At 41.7% G+C, this 15,315-nt stretch overlaps 1 protein-coding gene across 3 annotated transcripts in view; it reads right to left on the bottom strand.

Moving 5' to 3' along the window:
- KALRN (kalirin RhoGEF kinase) overlaps window positions 1-15,315 on the bottom strand; it is a 536,138-nt gene that overhangs the window by 36,637 nt on the left and 484,186 nt on the right. For all 3 annotated transcript variants that reach the window (XM_086615857.1, XM_086615858.1, XM_086615859.1), the window contains 9 exons: window positions 14,533-14,663; window positions 10,757-10,823; window positions 9,369-9,472; window positions 7,044-7,113; window positions 6,374-6,460; window positions 5,505-5,597; window positions 4,441-4,491; window positions 4,021-4,098; window positions 2,923-3,108 (listed from right to left, as the gene is read on the bottom strand). In XM_086615857.1, coding sequence (XP_086471983.1) covers window positions 2,923-3,108; window positions 4,021-4,098; window positions 4,441-4,491; window positions 5,505-5,597; window positions 6,374-6,460; window positions 7,044-7,113; window positions 9,369-9,472; window positions 10,757-10,823; window positions 14,533-14,663 — 867 coding nt within the window. The remainder of the gene's footprint in view (window positions 1-2,922; window positions 3,109-4,020; window positions 4,099-4,440; window positions 4,492-5,504; window positions 5,598-6,373; window positions 6,461-7,043; window positions 7,114-9,368; window positions 9,473-10,756; window positions 10,824-14,532; window positions 14,664-15,315) is intronic.

The following is a 15,315-nucleotide window of genomic DNA, read 5'->3' as shown; positions in this document are numbered from 1 at the left end:
TAAATAAGAATAGGTTGGCATAGCCTTTCAGAAAAAGAGAGAGATAGGAGAGTCTTCATGTCAAAAGCAGACAGTTCCGAAGACTAAGGCAATAACGTCCTTCTAGAGGAGGTCTATCTCCAATTGTTCTGAATATCTGTCAAGGTATGGAGAGATCCACTCCGTATCTGAATACTGTCCAGTATTCAAACTGCAAGATGGAAGGAGGCTCTTCCTTATCTTCTAGGGGTCCCTGTGAAGTTAGAGGGACAGGCAAGAACTCCTCTGACATGGGAACAAGGAAAGGGACAGATAGTAAGCCTGGACAGCGTTCTTCCTCTTGTTCTGAGCTCTTGCTCCTCTGGTTGATGGCCAAAGCAAGCAAATCAATCCTAGTATGACTCCAGGAAAAAGACTTGTAGGTCAGAGTCCCTAACCTCCTATTCATGTCTCAGGGAGATGCATTTGCCAAGGCTACCCACTTAGGTATTTTGAGAGCCTGAAAGGTATCCAACTGAGAAGTATCCAAGTAGGGATAAGATATCCAAGTAGTGCATTTTTTGAATGCTAACTACCTCACTGCATAAAGAAGGGTTCTTTGCTAATATAGGACATCATGATGAAGCTTCTATCACAGTTTGAGCACGTCAGACCTTGGAGAACCATATTTGGGAGCCTCATTTCCCTGACCAGAACAGGTACATTTGAAGTCACATGCCCAGCTTACTCTAATGGAGAGACCTCAGTGCTCAGCAGTGGCTGTGACGCAGAGGAAAGAAATGGCATCTCCAGTGCTGGCTAGGTCCTTCTGCTGTGTGGGAAGATGTGACCAGCAGGGAAACAGCCTACATCTCTCAGGGAGTGTCTCCCAGAGAACGGAACAACTGTGACTGCAGATGGTATCAAAGCTAGCCAAAGAAGGCTCGTCAGTCCTGATAACTGCTCTGAAGATGGGTTCAACCTGCCCAGCAGGATCTTGTCAGCACTCAAACAAAGGTCAAAGAAACTTGGTCCTAGTTGACAGTGTAAAGCCTCCTCAAACTCTGGCTCATGAGCTCAGATCAGATGCAACTTCTGGATGCCCACTTTTAGGGCAGGGTTACAAAAGACAGGTGGTGAGGGAGCCTGTTTCTGTGACACCCATGGACAAAGTGCTTCTCGCCATGGAATCACCCAGCTCTGGTTGAGGCTCCACTGCAAGGTGAGGATGCCTATGGCACAAGGAGCCAGGGAACAGTCCTGCCATAGGGAATGGTCCTGCTCCACTGTGGGCCACAGCTCATCTCTGTGGGACAGCATGAGAGAAATGCAAAAGCAGCCAGAAGCTGAAGCAGGGGCTGGGAGGGCAGGTGTGAGAGCTGCCAGCACACAGATTCCACACTGCGGTGGGGCAGATGGACACAGAGCCATGGGGCATCCCACACTTGCTGCGGGCACTCAGCAGGAGAATGAGCTGTTTGCCGAATGGAGGAAAAGAGGGACTGGAAAATTATCACACAAAAATTTTAAACTCAGGCAGTGGGAACAGCATAGGCTGTTTAACTAGAGCAGCAGCTCAGACCCTTGAGGCAAGCTAATTTTATTGACATTAGGAGAGATTTATTTTTCTTTCTTTATCTACAATATACAATTCAGGAATTGTTTCCTGCAGATAAAAGCCTCATTGTTATACATAAAATAAACTGAAGAAAAAATGATTCATGTTTTTTTCCATCTCCAACTTTAATAATGATTTAAATCAGCAATAAGATAAAATCAAAGCTGATCATCTAAATCAAGATGATTGCTTATTTGTACACTTTAGTTTTTTTCCTTTATAGCTTGTTATTTGGTTGGAAACCATGAAATACACTGACTTGCAAATGGTTATAGGCTTTTCAGTAAATGTTGCAGCTTCTGTCAACCATGAAGATGACTTCGTTTCAGTAAATATGCTGCTTACCATAGATTTGTTTAGTTATATATGGTTAATATGCATTATTTCATCTCTTATTGTTCCCTTCTATTTCATATTAATGTACCTTTTAAAATTTAGAGCAAACACAATGCATTCTCCCACATCTCTTTTTAACTTGTGTCTTTGAAAAGGAAATCAATCCCAGACTGGTTTCTCAGCTTTGAACGACCAAGACATTCAAATGAACCCATGACTTTGCTCTTTCTGTAGGCACAGCAAAGGCTGTTCTACCAGGAGAGGTGTCACATTCATTCACCTTCACTTACCCTTTCAGAGGCCAACCTTGCATTTGTTAAACAAGCATAAAACCCCTTAAACAAACAAATAAACAAATAAGTATTTTCCCTGGTTTATTTCAGTTTTCACTTTTAGTCCCAGCTTTATAATCTGGAAAAATAATTTAAAACCAAAATTAATTTCTTAAAACTTTCTTTATAGTTCAGCTGGTTTTAGAATTCCCCTAAATAGCTGTGGTTTTAGAACTGTATATGTTTCCGTTTGTTTTTGAAATAGTTCTATCTTCTTGCAACATTCACATTTGTACTAAGAGCTCTTGCCCCATTAGAGAAAGTATTTCAAGTAATGTCACATAGAAGCCTAATATTGACTTACAGTTTGGCCGAAGATGACTGTTTTGGACACTACACCTTCCCCCACCTTTTATGATCATGCTTAAAAGCAACTGTTGTGTACTTCCTTTGCCTACTGCAGGCTTTGTAGCAATATTTGCTAACTCAGCACTGTGAATGACAGAGGACCTGCCCTGGCTGTGTTCCTTGTAAAAACTACCCAGTAAATTTAGACACCCAGTGGTTTATTTAGCGACGGTCTTAAACGGCTTCTGATCCCCTGCAAGGTAAACGCAAATATTTCCTGCAAATTGTTGCCCATCTATGATAGCATGGACCAGTCTCATAACAGAAAACTGGTAAGATTTCCTTACGTGACCATCAAACAGAATATGCCTCTCCCTCTCTATTTCTTACCTTTATGCTTTTCTTGAACATGTAGCCTGGCGTTAAAGATCCTTTTCTAAGGAGTTCGCTGAAGATAACTATTTGCTCAAAGAGAAACACCCTACGCTCCTTTGGTCGAGACTGAACTCCAGAATCCTGCTCCGTCACATAGAAGGTGTCCTGCTGCAGCAGCTTGCCTTGAGCTGTCAGCTTGCCCTGAGAAGCAGATAAGGCACCAACATTACAAATCCCAACCCACCATGATCCCACGAGACGATCTGCTATGTTTCGTGCAGTCCAAGTTTTCCAGGCAGTACTAAACTCACGTGAGACGTATCCCCTCTAAGTTATCAAAACAGCAATCTTGTAAATCAAGAGCTCAGTTTAAGGAAAATAACACAAGTTTTCCTTGTTCTCACTGCCACTGATTGTGCATAGAAAACCAAAAGCAAGAGATCTCAGGTAGACTGTTTTGTACACTTCATTTCAAACACTGTTCCCATTATGTAGTTTGTTACTGTAGTGCTTCGGAGTCCCTCTAGTTATGAGCTCTCCATCACCCCCTAAGCCAGCAGTCAACGACACAACACCTCTGAAAGTGCAAAAAACCAAGACCTACCTGTTTGCAGGAATGCTACAGTGAGATAAACTTGACCTCATTTCGGAGATAAGACATCTCGCCAGGACTGCCAAAGTCTACACTGGCTTAGTTACAAACCACAAGCTGTATCCTGTTGGGTTATAACTCACAACTCCCCTCCTGGATGTTGCTAAACTTAGAGGGAGCTGTTAACCCATTATTCCTAGGTGACCTTGCTAATAGGCAGAGCAGTCTGGTTCACCACTTATTTTGCTCTGGCAATAGACATAAGAAGTCTAATTCAAGCTTGCAGAAGCTTTTACAGACCTCACATTTTGAAGAGACAATAGATAGATTGCCACAAGTTTAGAGTGACAGGTATATTAACCAAAGCTTTGAAACCTCACCAAAGCATACAGCTCAGCACTGGAGAAGAACAAGCACTGGATAAAATAGCCTGGAGTAGGGCAGGTTGTACAGACAATCATAAAAAGATAAAATACTTTTCCTTGCCTGGTTGTTATTATAGGCAGAATGCAAACGCATACCTCAAAGCCTTGGAGGCGACCTAGGTTCATCATATCATTGCAACGTTTCGGTACAAGGCACATTAATTCAACTGCTTTCTGTTAAGGAAAAAGGATGTTGCATTGTTACAAGAGAATCAGAGGGTTCCTGAAAGCAAAGTGTCAAATAATGAACTTCAATAGCACATTCACTGCTAGCAGTTATTCATGGTGAGGCCCTCATGCACTGAAGATGTACGGTGATGTCTAAAAGAGGATGGTGCTCCTGCAATGCAGAACTGTGCCTTCATCTTTTACTTCTGACTTAAGCCAAGAGAAATACCACGCTTAGAATACCAGCGGGATCTTCGACTATTGTCAAAGGAATATTGGGGTTTTCATTCCTCTATATAAAGTACCATTAGATAACACAGCACTGCTGTCCAGGACATGAAAACGTACCTCTATATCAGAGCACTCCAGACCAGCTTTTTCACTGTACCTCAGGAAGTCCTGGAGAAAGCAGAAAGGTTTGTATTAAGGCGCTTCAGAAAGAGAAAACCAAAGATGCCAATTTGAAAAAGAAAAAGCGTATTCAGCTTGTGATTTTCTGAGAAGGAACCTGCGAATATTAATGAATTCATCTTCAGAGGCTGCTGAACGTTATAACCACGTTATAGATATGGAAAAAGGGTGTGGATGATTGCTTACTTGGTCCATGTCTTAAGCCACAAGACCACACACACTTGAAGATTTTTCTTTTCCATTTCAGGGAACAAAATGCTGTTTCTTTGCTAGTGTGCAATTACCAAACTGTGGGCTGATGGCAGCCTGTTTGAGACTAGTTCAAAAAAGAGAAGAAATCCACTCAGAGCCCCGGTACTGCTGGAGATTACAGTGTAGGGTCAGTCACACCTAATTTTAGATATTAGCTTGAGATCCCTAGGGACGAATTTTCAGAAATACTGAGTAATTGGCATTGTGGATAAAGTCAGCAGAAGGCAGAGACTTCTTGGGAAAAAAATTGCCACAGGCTCCCCAGATTTTAAGACATCAGAATATTCTGGAAATAAGTTTCTTATGCTAATTTGGAAGAGAGATATTCATAAATGGAGACTATAGCATTTATGAGAAGCATGCCACTCAGCACCAAAGACAGGCTTTATTAAAACACTTGTGTGTCTTTATTGCAATTTAAAAAAATTGAATGAAAGTTTGTTCTGAAACTTCAGAGGAAAAAAATTCCTATTTGAAGTTAATTGTTACATTAAAAAAATACAATAGAAAATAATAAAAAAATCTTTTTATTATCTTAAACTGCAAAGTACTCCCATAGAAGTGGCCCTCTTGCTCTCTGGACATTTTCTATGGGACTCTGTCATTGTATGTCCATGTATAAGCAGATTCCTCTTTCCTCTTAATTTGATTAAGTTATTCCTCAGTAAAAACTAAGGTTGATTTAAGATAACATCATCTAACACAAGATAAAGACTATAGTTTAATCCAAACTGCATCTTTCCACTCACCTTGAGAAGAAGTTGATATTTAGTTATTCTTTGAATAGGTTTGATAAGAAAGTCACTGATGGTTAGCCGCTGGCTTATTTCCTGTTGAACCTCCTAAAAATTGAGGATTAAAAACAATTGCAAACAACCACAGAGTAAGACAGAGAACATGATAAAATGTCTCAGCAGAGACGTATTTCCACAGAAAGTTAGTCTGTTCTTAATCTTTTGTTTGCAAGAGGGAATTTTAGAGGATTTAAAAATCTAGCGTATCCTATTTAGGCAAGGACTGGCTAAAAGTCATGACCGAGCTGGAAGGCGTTGGAAAGCACAAAATCCCTTCCCCGTTTGAGCTGACCGGGCAGGACTGCAAGGTCTGGATACTGCTCTTTCCACTGCAGCGGGGATTAGCTCATAAACAAGTCCTGCAGAGCATGCCTCATGCCCTTGGGTGAAACAAAACATCTTTCTCTCGTTAAACAAGCGTCTTTCACATTAATATCGAAATGTGTCTAGTCCCAAAGATTTCTTGAAACGGAGAAATTTATTGGGAATTTATGAGGCACCACCCAGCTCTAGAAACCTCCTGCCCTGTTAGTATTCTACAGATTAAAAAGTCTATTTTATTTTGGATAGGAATCAATGCAGTTGTGGCACTCTGACGACCACAGGCAGTCAGTACTGGATTAAGTATTTATTGGAAATTAACGACATGAGAATTTGAAATAAATGAAATTACTTTTTTCTCCTGTAGCAGAGACTTTAGCAGCATGTGCGGTATCAAAAGCTTCTAGAGCTTGTTTTAAATAAACCCCACAGGTTACAGAACAGTCTACTTGACCAGAACCCAAAGCTGTAAGTAGCAGAACTGTATAATAAGCAATGCTTACCTCAAAGTATGTCTCATACTCAGCTACTATATATTCAGATCGTGGCTTGTTTTGGCAATATACCACATACATGTGTAATCGCCGCTCCTGTGAAAGCAAGATGCACAGCAGCCTGGTGAGATATTGGCTACCATTCTGTTCTGCTATTAAAAACAAGCAGAAGGTTGCTAAGATGTTCTGCTTGGTCTTACTTATTTGTTGTTTAATCAAGGTATTTAGTTTGCTGAAGTAGGAAAGTTAAATTGACAACTGGTTCTGTTCTCCACTTCTGCACCTTCAGCAAAAGGAGGTTTCCATAGGGGTAGCCAGTTAGAGGTGTCATCCCCACACTGGTAGGTCTGAAATTTCCTGTAGAGTTGTGCTCTGGCTAATATCACACAAATATGTCACTCATAGCAGTTGGCAAGTACCTGTCAGAAATATATTTTGGCAGATGTCCTTGGCTGCATCAGTTTTTCCCCCAAAATAAGAAGTCTACAAGAACGCAATGATTAATGCTATAGTTCAATCCAGCTGCTCACTGAAGATTCATAACTATAGGCTACTTTATGTTTAAATTAAGTTTAGACATGTAAAAGTATCCAGTCGAGACAAGCAGATGTTTTCAGAAAGGACTCATCACATCCTGAATGACAACTACACTAGAGAGAGGTAACAAAATAAAACTTACATGCTTAATAAAAAGCTGCGCTAAACGGTCAGGTTCTTGAAGACATTTTTCCAGTTCAGCCAGGAAAAAGCTGAAAGAAAGGATATCAACATTTCAGAATATTTCTTCAAGTCATCCTAGCAGCAAACTAGTCATCCTTCAGATGTGTCCGTGCTATTTTAGCTAAAATGTTCAATAATAAATGAAAAGGTAACCTTGGCATTCAGCCATTAATGGCAGCATTTCTAAAATACTAGATAAGATCTGTGAAATATGGAGGTCTTGTCTTACAAGCTATCTGCTCTTCTTTACTATTACAGTGCTTTAAGTTTTTAAAAAGTGCCAATTACTATCTAATTGCAACCGTTGCTTTCCTTCACTGAGAACTCCCAAAGTAAAACTTTTCCATATACCAAAATGCTTGTGAAAACTCAACTGAAGCTTTACCAGGAGTTCTCAGTTGGATGAGCAGATTCGGAGTACTGGTCAATGTGAAAGAGATGCAAAAGTTTCCACCTTAATAAACAAATCAATACGTTTTTGCTGGGGGAATGTTGGTATGTTCTGTTTTTCACTGCTTTTCAGTATATTGCTCTTGGTAATACACTGCAATTCATAATAGTAATAGTAATTCATCAACACTGTCTCTATCTTGACATGCAGTTTTGGGGAGGTCATTCCTTCTGGCTTCAACGCCCTTACCAAGAATACACTGAGACACCTAAAAGTGGGGTAAAAGTAGCTAAACTAAACTTTAGAAACACTGGTAGGTTTTTCTAAATGGTGGGCAAATCCTGATAATCTCCCTTTCCATGATCGTTCGCTTTTTCACTGCAGGATTTCTGTCTCAAATGCCTTCAAGGATTTGCTACAGTAGCCAGATTTGGTGAGAGGACATGTCTGCAACAGTCTGGTCCCAAGAAATCCCAAAACCTCAAAAAGAGATACATATTGGACAGCTGTCCCAGCTAAACAGCCCTATCACTACCATCAGATACAGCTACTTCCATAATTCAGTCCTCTAAAAACATTAAAATCATCTGCATTTAAATATTCTTGACCCAGATATGCAGAGCTAAAAATAGGGAATCTCTCCCTATGTGTTATAGAAAACTCCTGTCATCACACTTAAACAGAGAATGGCACTGGTGAAAACACTCCACTGCTGGTATCAACTTAATATATGGTGAAGCTTTTTCTGACTTTTTTTTTGTGTGTGCTCACAAGGGCACCTATCAGAACATAAGGACAGGCTCCGGCCACGAGATAAGCACCTGCAGGACACACGATGGGAAGGACACTTTCCTGGGTGAGGGAAATGTCCAGAGCTGAAGGAAGATCCAGACCAGTCCATTGCTCAAGGCTGCCCATGCATGCTCAAATTCTAATTAGCTGGAGCTGTAGAGTGTTTCTGAGTGGCAGAGTTGAAATGATGACTATATTGTCCATAACAAGATGTTGCTGTTCATAAAGCTACAGCAGAAATGGCCCAGGGTTTGAAGTAAGTCTCGTGTTCCCAGGAGCTTTCAAAAAGCTACTTCTATGAGTAAGATTTTCAAGGAACAGAGTTCCTAACTCAGTCAAAAGCACCAACTAGGCCAAAGCATGTCAGCATGTCAAGTCATTTCACGTGTGAAGAACCTTGAAGGTATTTGCATTTTATCACCTTACTAGCCAAATGCTACTGGTATGGCAGCCTTCATGATCCTATCAGCTGCACGGGAAGACTGCTTAGGAGCAGTAGCTCAGGAACTGCGGAGGGACTACAGTGGTATCTCACATGGAGCCTTTCGTTGTGGCTCCCAGCAAGAAGTGGCAGTGCTGACACAGAGCAAACTCTCTTGTGTGACACACTTCTGTCACACTGACCAGCCCTCCTGGCATGGTGTTTGAGCCAGCATAAATCTGAGTCTGCGATCAGAGTGAGCATGACAAACACCCTCCCATGAAGCCAGGCTGTGCAAAGCTATAGCCCACCAAAGTTGTTTTATTAACTGAAAAAAAAAGATTTTATGTAAGATCAATGCTTTACATCATGCAGCTGTGCCATTTTTGGCTGGGTAGACAAAGCTCTACATCAAGATCTAGTGTATCATGAAACTGTGGTTAAAAGCACATGAATTAGAACACGTTCTCAGGATTCAAGGTAGTCATGATTTGTGAAGTTATTAAGCAGCACTTACAAACCAATAGAGACCATTTAAAGTGAGGCAAAGTCCTTTGGAAGTTCAGCCCTGAATGACCTGCTGATGTTCAATTAAAATCAGCTTAGACGTACAGACACCACATACCCCAATCCTTTATGGTTAGAAATGTGCTTAAAAAGGAACTAAACAAAAAACTTACTCTTTGTGCCAGTCATAGATCTGGTGAATATTGCCAAACACTATCTTGTCTTTCCCTTTCATATCTTCAGAAACTCCCTTTTCTTCTATCCTCTTCATGAAGCCCTTTAAGATTAGTTATCAGTGATTAGCAAAGGGTTCATTTGAAGGGGAACTGTAACTGCATTCTTTTTTTTCAAAGAAGCAGAAGTTTAACGTCAGGATTTTTTACATTGAAAATGCTTAAAATACCTTTTGTACAATTTAAAACCAGAAACTCATCTAGATACTTTAAATTACACAGCTTGCTCAAAAGAAAACTTTAAAGGATTTACTCTGAATACCTACAATAGGTACACAAACCGTTATTAGATGTCATTGACAAGTGCAATTAGAAGATAAAAGTTGAACAAAGGTAGTTGATTAAGATCTTGGCTTCTCTGGGAAGAGGAAGAAAGAAGCCAGACTGTACAGAGTTCTCCCACTCATCACCATAAGTCTTTTGTGGGAGCACAAAGCCAAGCAGTAAGTTTAAAGCTTAACATGAATAGGATTTCTCACACCTCCTGAGAGTTTCTTTATAAGCCTTTGGAGCACTGCAGCCCTGTCAGGTTTGCCAGTGGAGCATGATGTAAGCAGAAGATAACACAAAGCTCCTCAAATTTGGAAGCTGTTGAAAATCACTGTTAGATGGGCTGATAATTCTCTTTGGACTAGTGAATGCCAAAAGCATTGCCGAAAGCCCACTTCAGTAAAGCGCTTCCAGGTCTGAATCCTTGCTGGGTAAAAAAAAAAGGGACTCTGCATGTGAGTTGGCTCTGACAGGTGATCCCCAGGGATCAGCCAGGTCTTTACAAGTTGAAGCTTAAAAAACTATGACTGTTTTTTTAACAGAAAAAAAAACAAAATGCTATTTTATCTCTCGTGTTTGTTTTTTTTTTTTCAAAACAACAATCCACAGGCGCACCTCAGCGCAGATCCAAACCAGCTTCTGGAAAGGTACTCAGACACAGGACTTTAGTCCAGGTGCAAACTTGAGTAAAGTATGCGTTAGCATTACTCAATATGACAGCAAGAAAAGCACAAAATAAGTGGCGGGAGCGTTAAGTTATCCTCCCCCACTGCCCTCAAGGCTGCATTAGAGCAGAAAGAGTTTGTCACAAGCAGCGTAGCCAAGAAAAATCTTTGCACACTGAAGTTGAAACCTAAAATACAACATTTGTTAGATGGAAACAAAAACAGTTTCCAAAGACATTTCTTCTTGTTTCTGTCAACATGAGAAGGGGACCATGGAAGCAGAGTGCAAAATAAAGCAGTTTGTTTCTCATGCTGTATTTTTTGTTGTCACTTGACAGCATGGTGCTTTTTAGTGGGAAAACATTTTGCATAGCAGGGTTTGCTTCAGCTCACCTCCACAACAGTTCCCAAGTCTTTGACGTAGTCTTTTTCAGTCTGTACCAGCTCATTTAAGACAAACCTAAATTAAAACAGAACACACACATATTTGACCATATTCCTTGACGTTACTGTTTGTTCCTCTTACCACCTATCACCTCACTGTCATTCCAGGTCATGTAACACGACTCAGTCTTCACTCACTCACAGCTCAGTGGAATATAAATGACAAAAAAAGTCACATTTCAGGTCAGAGTAGTTTCAGTTCTCTTAATCACTCTTTTCTCCTACCCCTCTTTCCCTCCACATCCCAGGATGGTGTAAGAGCAGCAGCACAACCAGCTGCCTGTACTTTGAACTACCGCTCCCCACTCTCCTCTCCTCCACCCCGCACGGATTCCTCCTGATAGTGATAAGGATGTGTCCTGACCCATTTTGTAGCAAGCAGGAGAGGATTTCTTGCCCCAGTCCCTCTGGCTTTGCTCAAGATTCAGCCATTAAGTTTTAATTTGGAAGTTTCAGACCCTTGGAAAACAAATCTCCCCTCCTGTCATAACCAAGAGCTTAATCTTTCAGACTAGGTAATCTATGTGTGGGTGTCAAATGCTTTACACGGATTTCAGAGCTAATAATCCAAGGTAGGAGAGTCATCTAACGAAGGCCTGATGCACGCAAACAACAGCAAGCTAAAAAAGCCCCTCTTTTGTAAGTCAAATGACTGATCACATCATGTTCTTTTGACGACAATTTCAAAAAGTTACAGCTTGCTGCCGACAGTTTGCCTCTCAATTACGCCAATACATAGATTTGGCACATGACAAATAAACTCCATCTGTGCTCAAGTTCACTACGGCAGTAACAAGGCTAACAAGATAGGGGAGTGCTTTCATGTCTAATATCGCTCTGTTCACATCAATCAGCAGACTGAGCCACTTGAAATGATAGGGCTGAGGGCAAACAGTGCTAAGATAAAAGCCTGGTTGAAAATATCTAGAGAAAAAACAAAAAAAAAAGTAGACTGGCATTGCAAGGAGGGACTCAGTTATGAGAGGTTACGGAGAAAATAAATCCTGCTCCGGCTGCACTCCCAACGTGTCCCTGGCTCAGACACAGCTGAGGAGATACTTAAAACACGTGGCAGGAAGAGGTCAAACAGCTTCTTGTTCATTTGAGAGCAAAATCCAGCCCCCTTGGCAGAAGGCAGGGCTGCCAGTGGTGATGCCAGATGCTTGTGCTCTCCAGAGCGCCCTGCCAAGTTGTGTGCCCGGGCAGTAAACACGTGCGGGGCAAAAGGCTGCCCGTTTACAAAGCAGCAGCATGTGGCCTGAACAAGCGTACGCTGTGCAGTCCCCCCTCGCTGGCTGACCTGCCGTGCCCCTGCGACAGGCCTGCCGTGTTTCCTCCATGCGTGGAGGCGTGCTGGCAAGTTACTCTTCTGCTCACACCACCTCCGTCTGCATTGCTCCCCACGAACACAGAGAGCTGCCGAAAAGATGGGGAGAACCTCTCCCACCTGCCCACTGCCTCTCTCACAGCCGGACTCCTTAGGTTTCAGTTACTGCAAGGATACATCTGGCCAAATCCTGCTCTAAAAATGAAGCAGTGGGCACTTGTAGTACCTAACGCTGCAGCCCATGCAGGCAGGTGGGTGTGAATTAAAAATCAGTGCAGCAAGCAGGTGTCTATCAGGTGAAGAGACTAAACTTGCAAATTTACACCTCTATTAGGAACCAAGATCTGCACCTCAACTGCTTACCTTAAAATCAGCACCAGCATTCCCCCAGCTCCCCTCTTCCTAGCAAGCAGAAAAATCAACCTTGATCCTCTCGATTAGCTCTCCGAAGCCTACTCTGACACAGGACCTTAGAAGTACTCCCAAATTTAAGGTTTCCAAGATGCATGCTGCCAAAAATTCATCTCCTCATCTGATAATATGAAGCAAGGGCAGGCAGTTGCTTGGAAAGTGCCTGCCCTGGTCACCAGCAGGTATTGACTACACAGCTGTATTTAAAATGGCATGAACTGGGACATGGATAGAGCCACCTCACTTCTGAATAAGTCTGAATACCTGGATATCTTGCTAAGTCTTCATTAAATCTATACTGAACAATGCTACTCCATGAGGCTATTGCCTTATTGCTCATAGAAATGCAGCAATCAAGTCTGATGGAATAGAGGTTTCCTAACACCAAGGCTAACATGCATGTGCTGCCAGAGACAGAGGAAATTACTGCCCACGTCTGTGCAAGAATTCAGCTGCTGTTTTGTGGGGAATGGCGGGGGGTCACAGCTCAAGTTTGGAGCTCAGCTGCCTCATATGGCTTTGGAATTAAACATAGTGAGCTGCAGAGATACAGAACACAGACAGAAAGATGCTAAAGAGGAGACGCATGTCTTGTGCTGAAAGCTACTATCAGGTGCTCCTAAACATTCTGGCGTTCCGGAAATCTGGGCGGAGGCAGCCACTACTTACGTGTAACGCGCTGCCAGTCCCCCTGCCAGACGCGTCACCCATTAGAAAGCGTTACTGCATCTGTGCTTACAGTGGCAAAGGTCTCCGCACTAGAACTGCTACCTGCAGATCCTCGTCAGTTACCTAATTAATGAATTGCTACCAGAGTAATCCAAGATCTTGCAATACTGAGGAGCTTTTAGGAGACAGGCACAGGCAGAGACGTTCCCCGTGGGCAGGCTGATGGCTGCCTAGTAGAAAACTTCTCCCATTCAGAAACACATCCAGGAGTGTCATGTCCCTGCCTGCTGCTGGGAGTTGATCCAGTCCCTCACTGTATTGCTCCTCTGGCTTCCTACAACAAACTGCAGGAGCAAATGATGGCTTTCACAGACATGTAACACTTTGCTCCTGCTTCCTCATCTAAACTTAACTACCTCCTCCCCTGACTTGGTTTCCTTCCCTGCTAGGCATCTTTCCTAAATGGGCTGCTCTGCTTCCACCTCTCACCCTACCACACTCCAAGGAGGTCTGTGTGTATTGTTGCTTTTCCCATCAATGTATCATTTGATTAGATGATCGCAGTTACCACTGTTACTGTAAGAGGCAGCATAAATAAAATAGCTACCTGAGCTCTCTTTCATGTAATTCTTGATTCTGTTTCTCCAATTCTGTGTCCTTCAGCTGAACTATGCATTTAAGAAATGCTTTAATCATGATAAGCTTTGAAGGCACAAGTGTTATTTTTCTTACATTTAAGGGACCGTACGGATAATTTTAAAAACCAGCTTTTATGAGGTGCCACCATTTCTTTCCTCTCCCATTACCACGAACATGAGGGTTTCCCAAATGAAAATTTCTCTTCAGTGGTGTGCTTCGACCACAAATGCATCTGAATTCTGTCCCTTCCTTTGCTAATAACTAAGGCAAAAAAAATACTCTCTCATTCAAAAAATCCTACCGGGATTCTCTGTTCTTTTCCTTGAAGGTAGCTAACAAGGTCAACCCCATCTTCCCCTTGGAGAGCTGATTTCACCTCTGGCAACACAGTAATTACCAAGGCAAACATCTCAGTAATACTTGTCTAGCTGTTCAGTTACAGCAACACGTATTTGCTATCTGAGGTAAAAGCTGTACATTTTAAAGGTGATGATGAACTTCCTGGGTATGCAAGTGTTTTTTTGAAGTATTTTTACAAGTTAAGAAAAAAGAGAAACAAGCAGAGCAGTTTTACTCCTAGTTTCATGCTTATTCGCTGACTACAAAGTATTCTTTCAGTGCAGGTACCTGTCCTCCTTGGATGCGTGTTTCAGAAGGAAGAACCAACAAAACAACTTACATCCTGCCTCTCATTGCTTTGGCTTTTTGTTCCTCTTCAAGGTTTCGTGGGGGAGTTGAAGGCGTCATTCCTTCATTTAAGCAGCCAGTGGCATCTTTTAAGCTTCCTCGGTAAGATCCTCCTTCAAGGGTCTAAAAAAAACCCCAAAGAATGATAGAATAAACATTATCCTTGAACTCCATCATCAGTGTTATCTCCTGTTTCAAGTCAGTTCTGCAATCAACACTGCAGTCTAAACCCAAGCAGAGTATTCAACAATACTTTTCTGTAGGACTTGGTGAAACACAACCAAATGAGTTTTAAGTTGATATAAGACCATATCAAAAAGCATTAAAACAGAGATGATGTCGTTTTGCTAGAAGATGGAAAAAGATGTTCCAGTAGCCCCAGTATGAGAAAACTCTTCCAAATTATTTCAAAACAACCTGAAAACATCGTGGTATCTCAATCAGAACCAGTGTTAGGCTACACGTGGTCAGTGCTTCTCTGCCAAAGACCAAATGGGGATTCTTGATAGTAAAGTAAAACACAAAATTAAACAGAAATTGAAAGATAGATAGTAACATTCCACAATAATTATTTTCCCTCAAATTCCTGGAAAGTAACTGCAATTGACCTAACAGCCTGCATGCGGGGGAGAGAAAATAAAATATCTTCCAAAAATACATCTGACTGGATTAATGAAATACTTTTGGATTTGTTTGTCCCTTGATGGAATAAAACTATTTTGAGTAAATTTTCTGGGAATGTCCTTCTCTGTTTCCCATGTCACAAAGAGCTTAT

This window comes from Tauraco erythrolophus, chromosome 8 (assembly GCF_009769465.1).
Source record: "Tauraco erythrolophus isolate bTauEry1 chromosome 8, bTauEry1.pri, whole genome shotgun sequence".
Classification (NCBI taxonomy): domain Eukaryota; kingdom Metazoa; phylum Chordata; class Aves; order Musophagiformes; family Musophagidae; genus Tauraco; species Tauraco erythrolophus.
The sequence above is the reverse complement of the archived record's forward strand: the minus strand, read 5'-3'. Positions and strand labels throughout refer to the sequence as shown.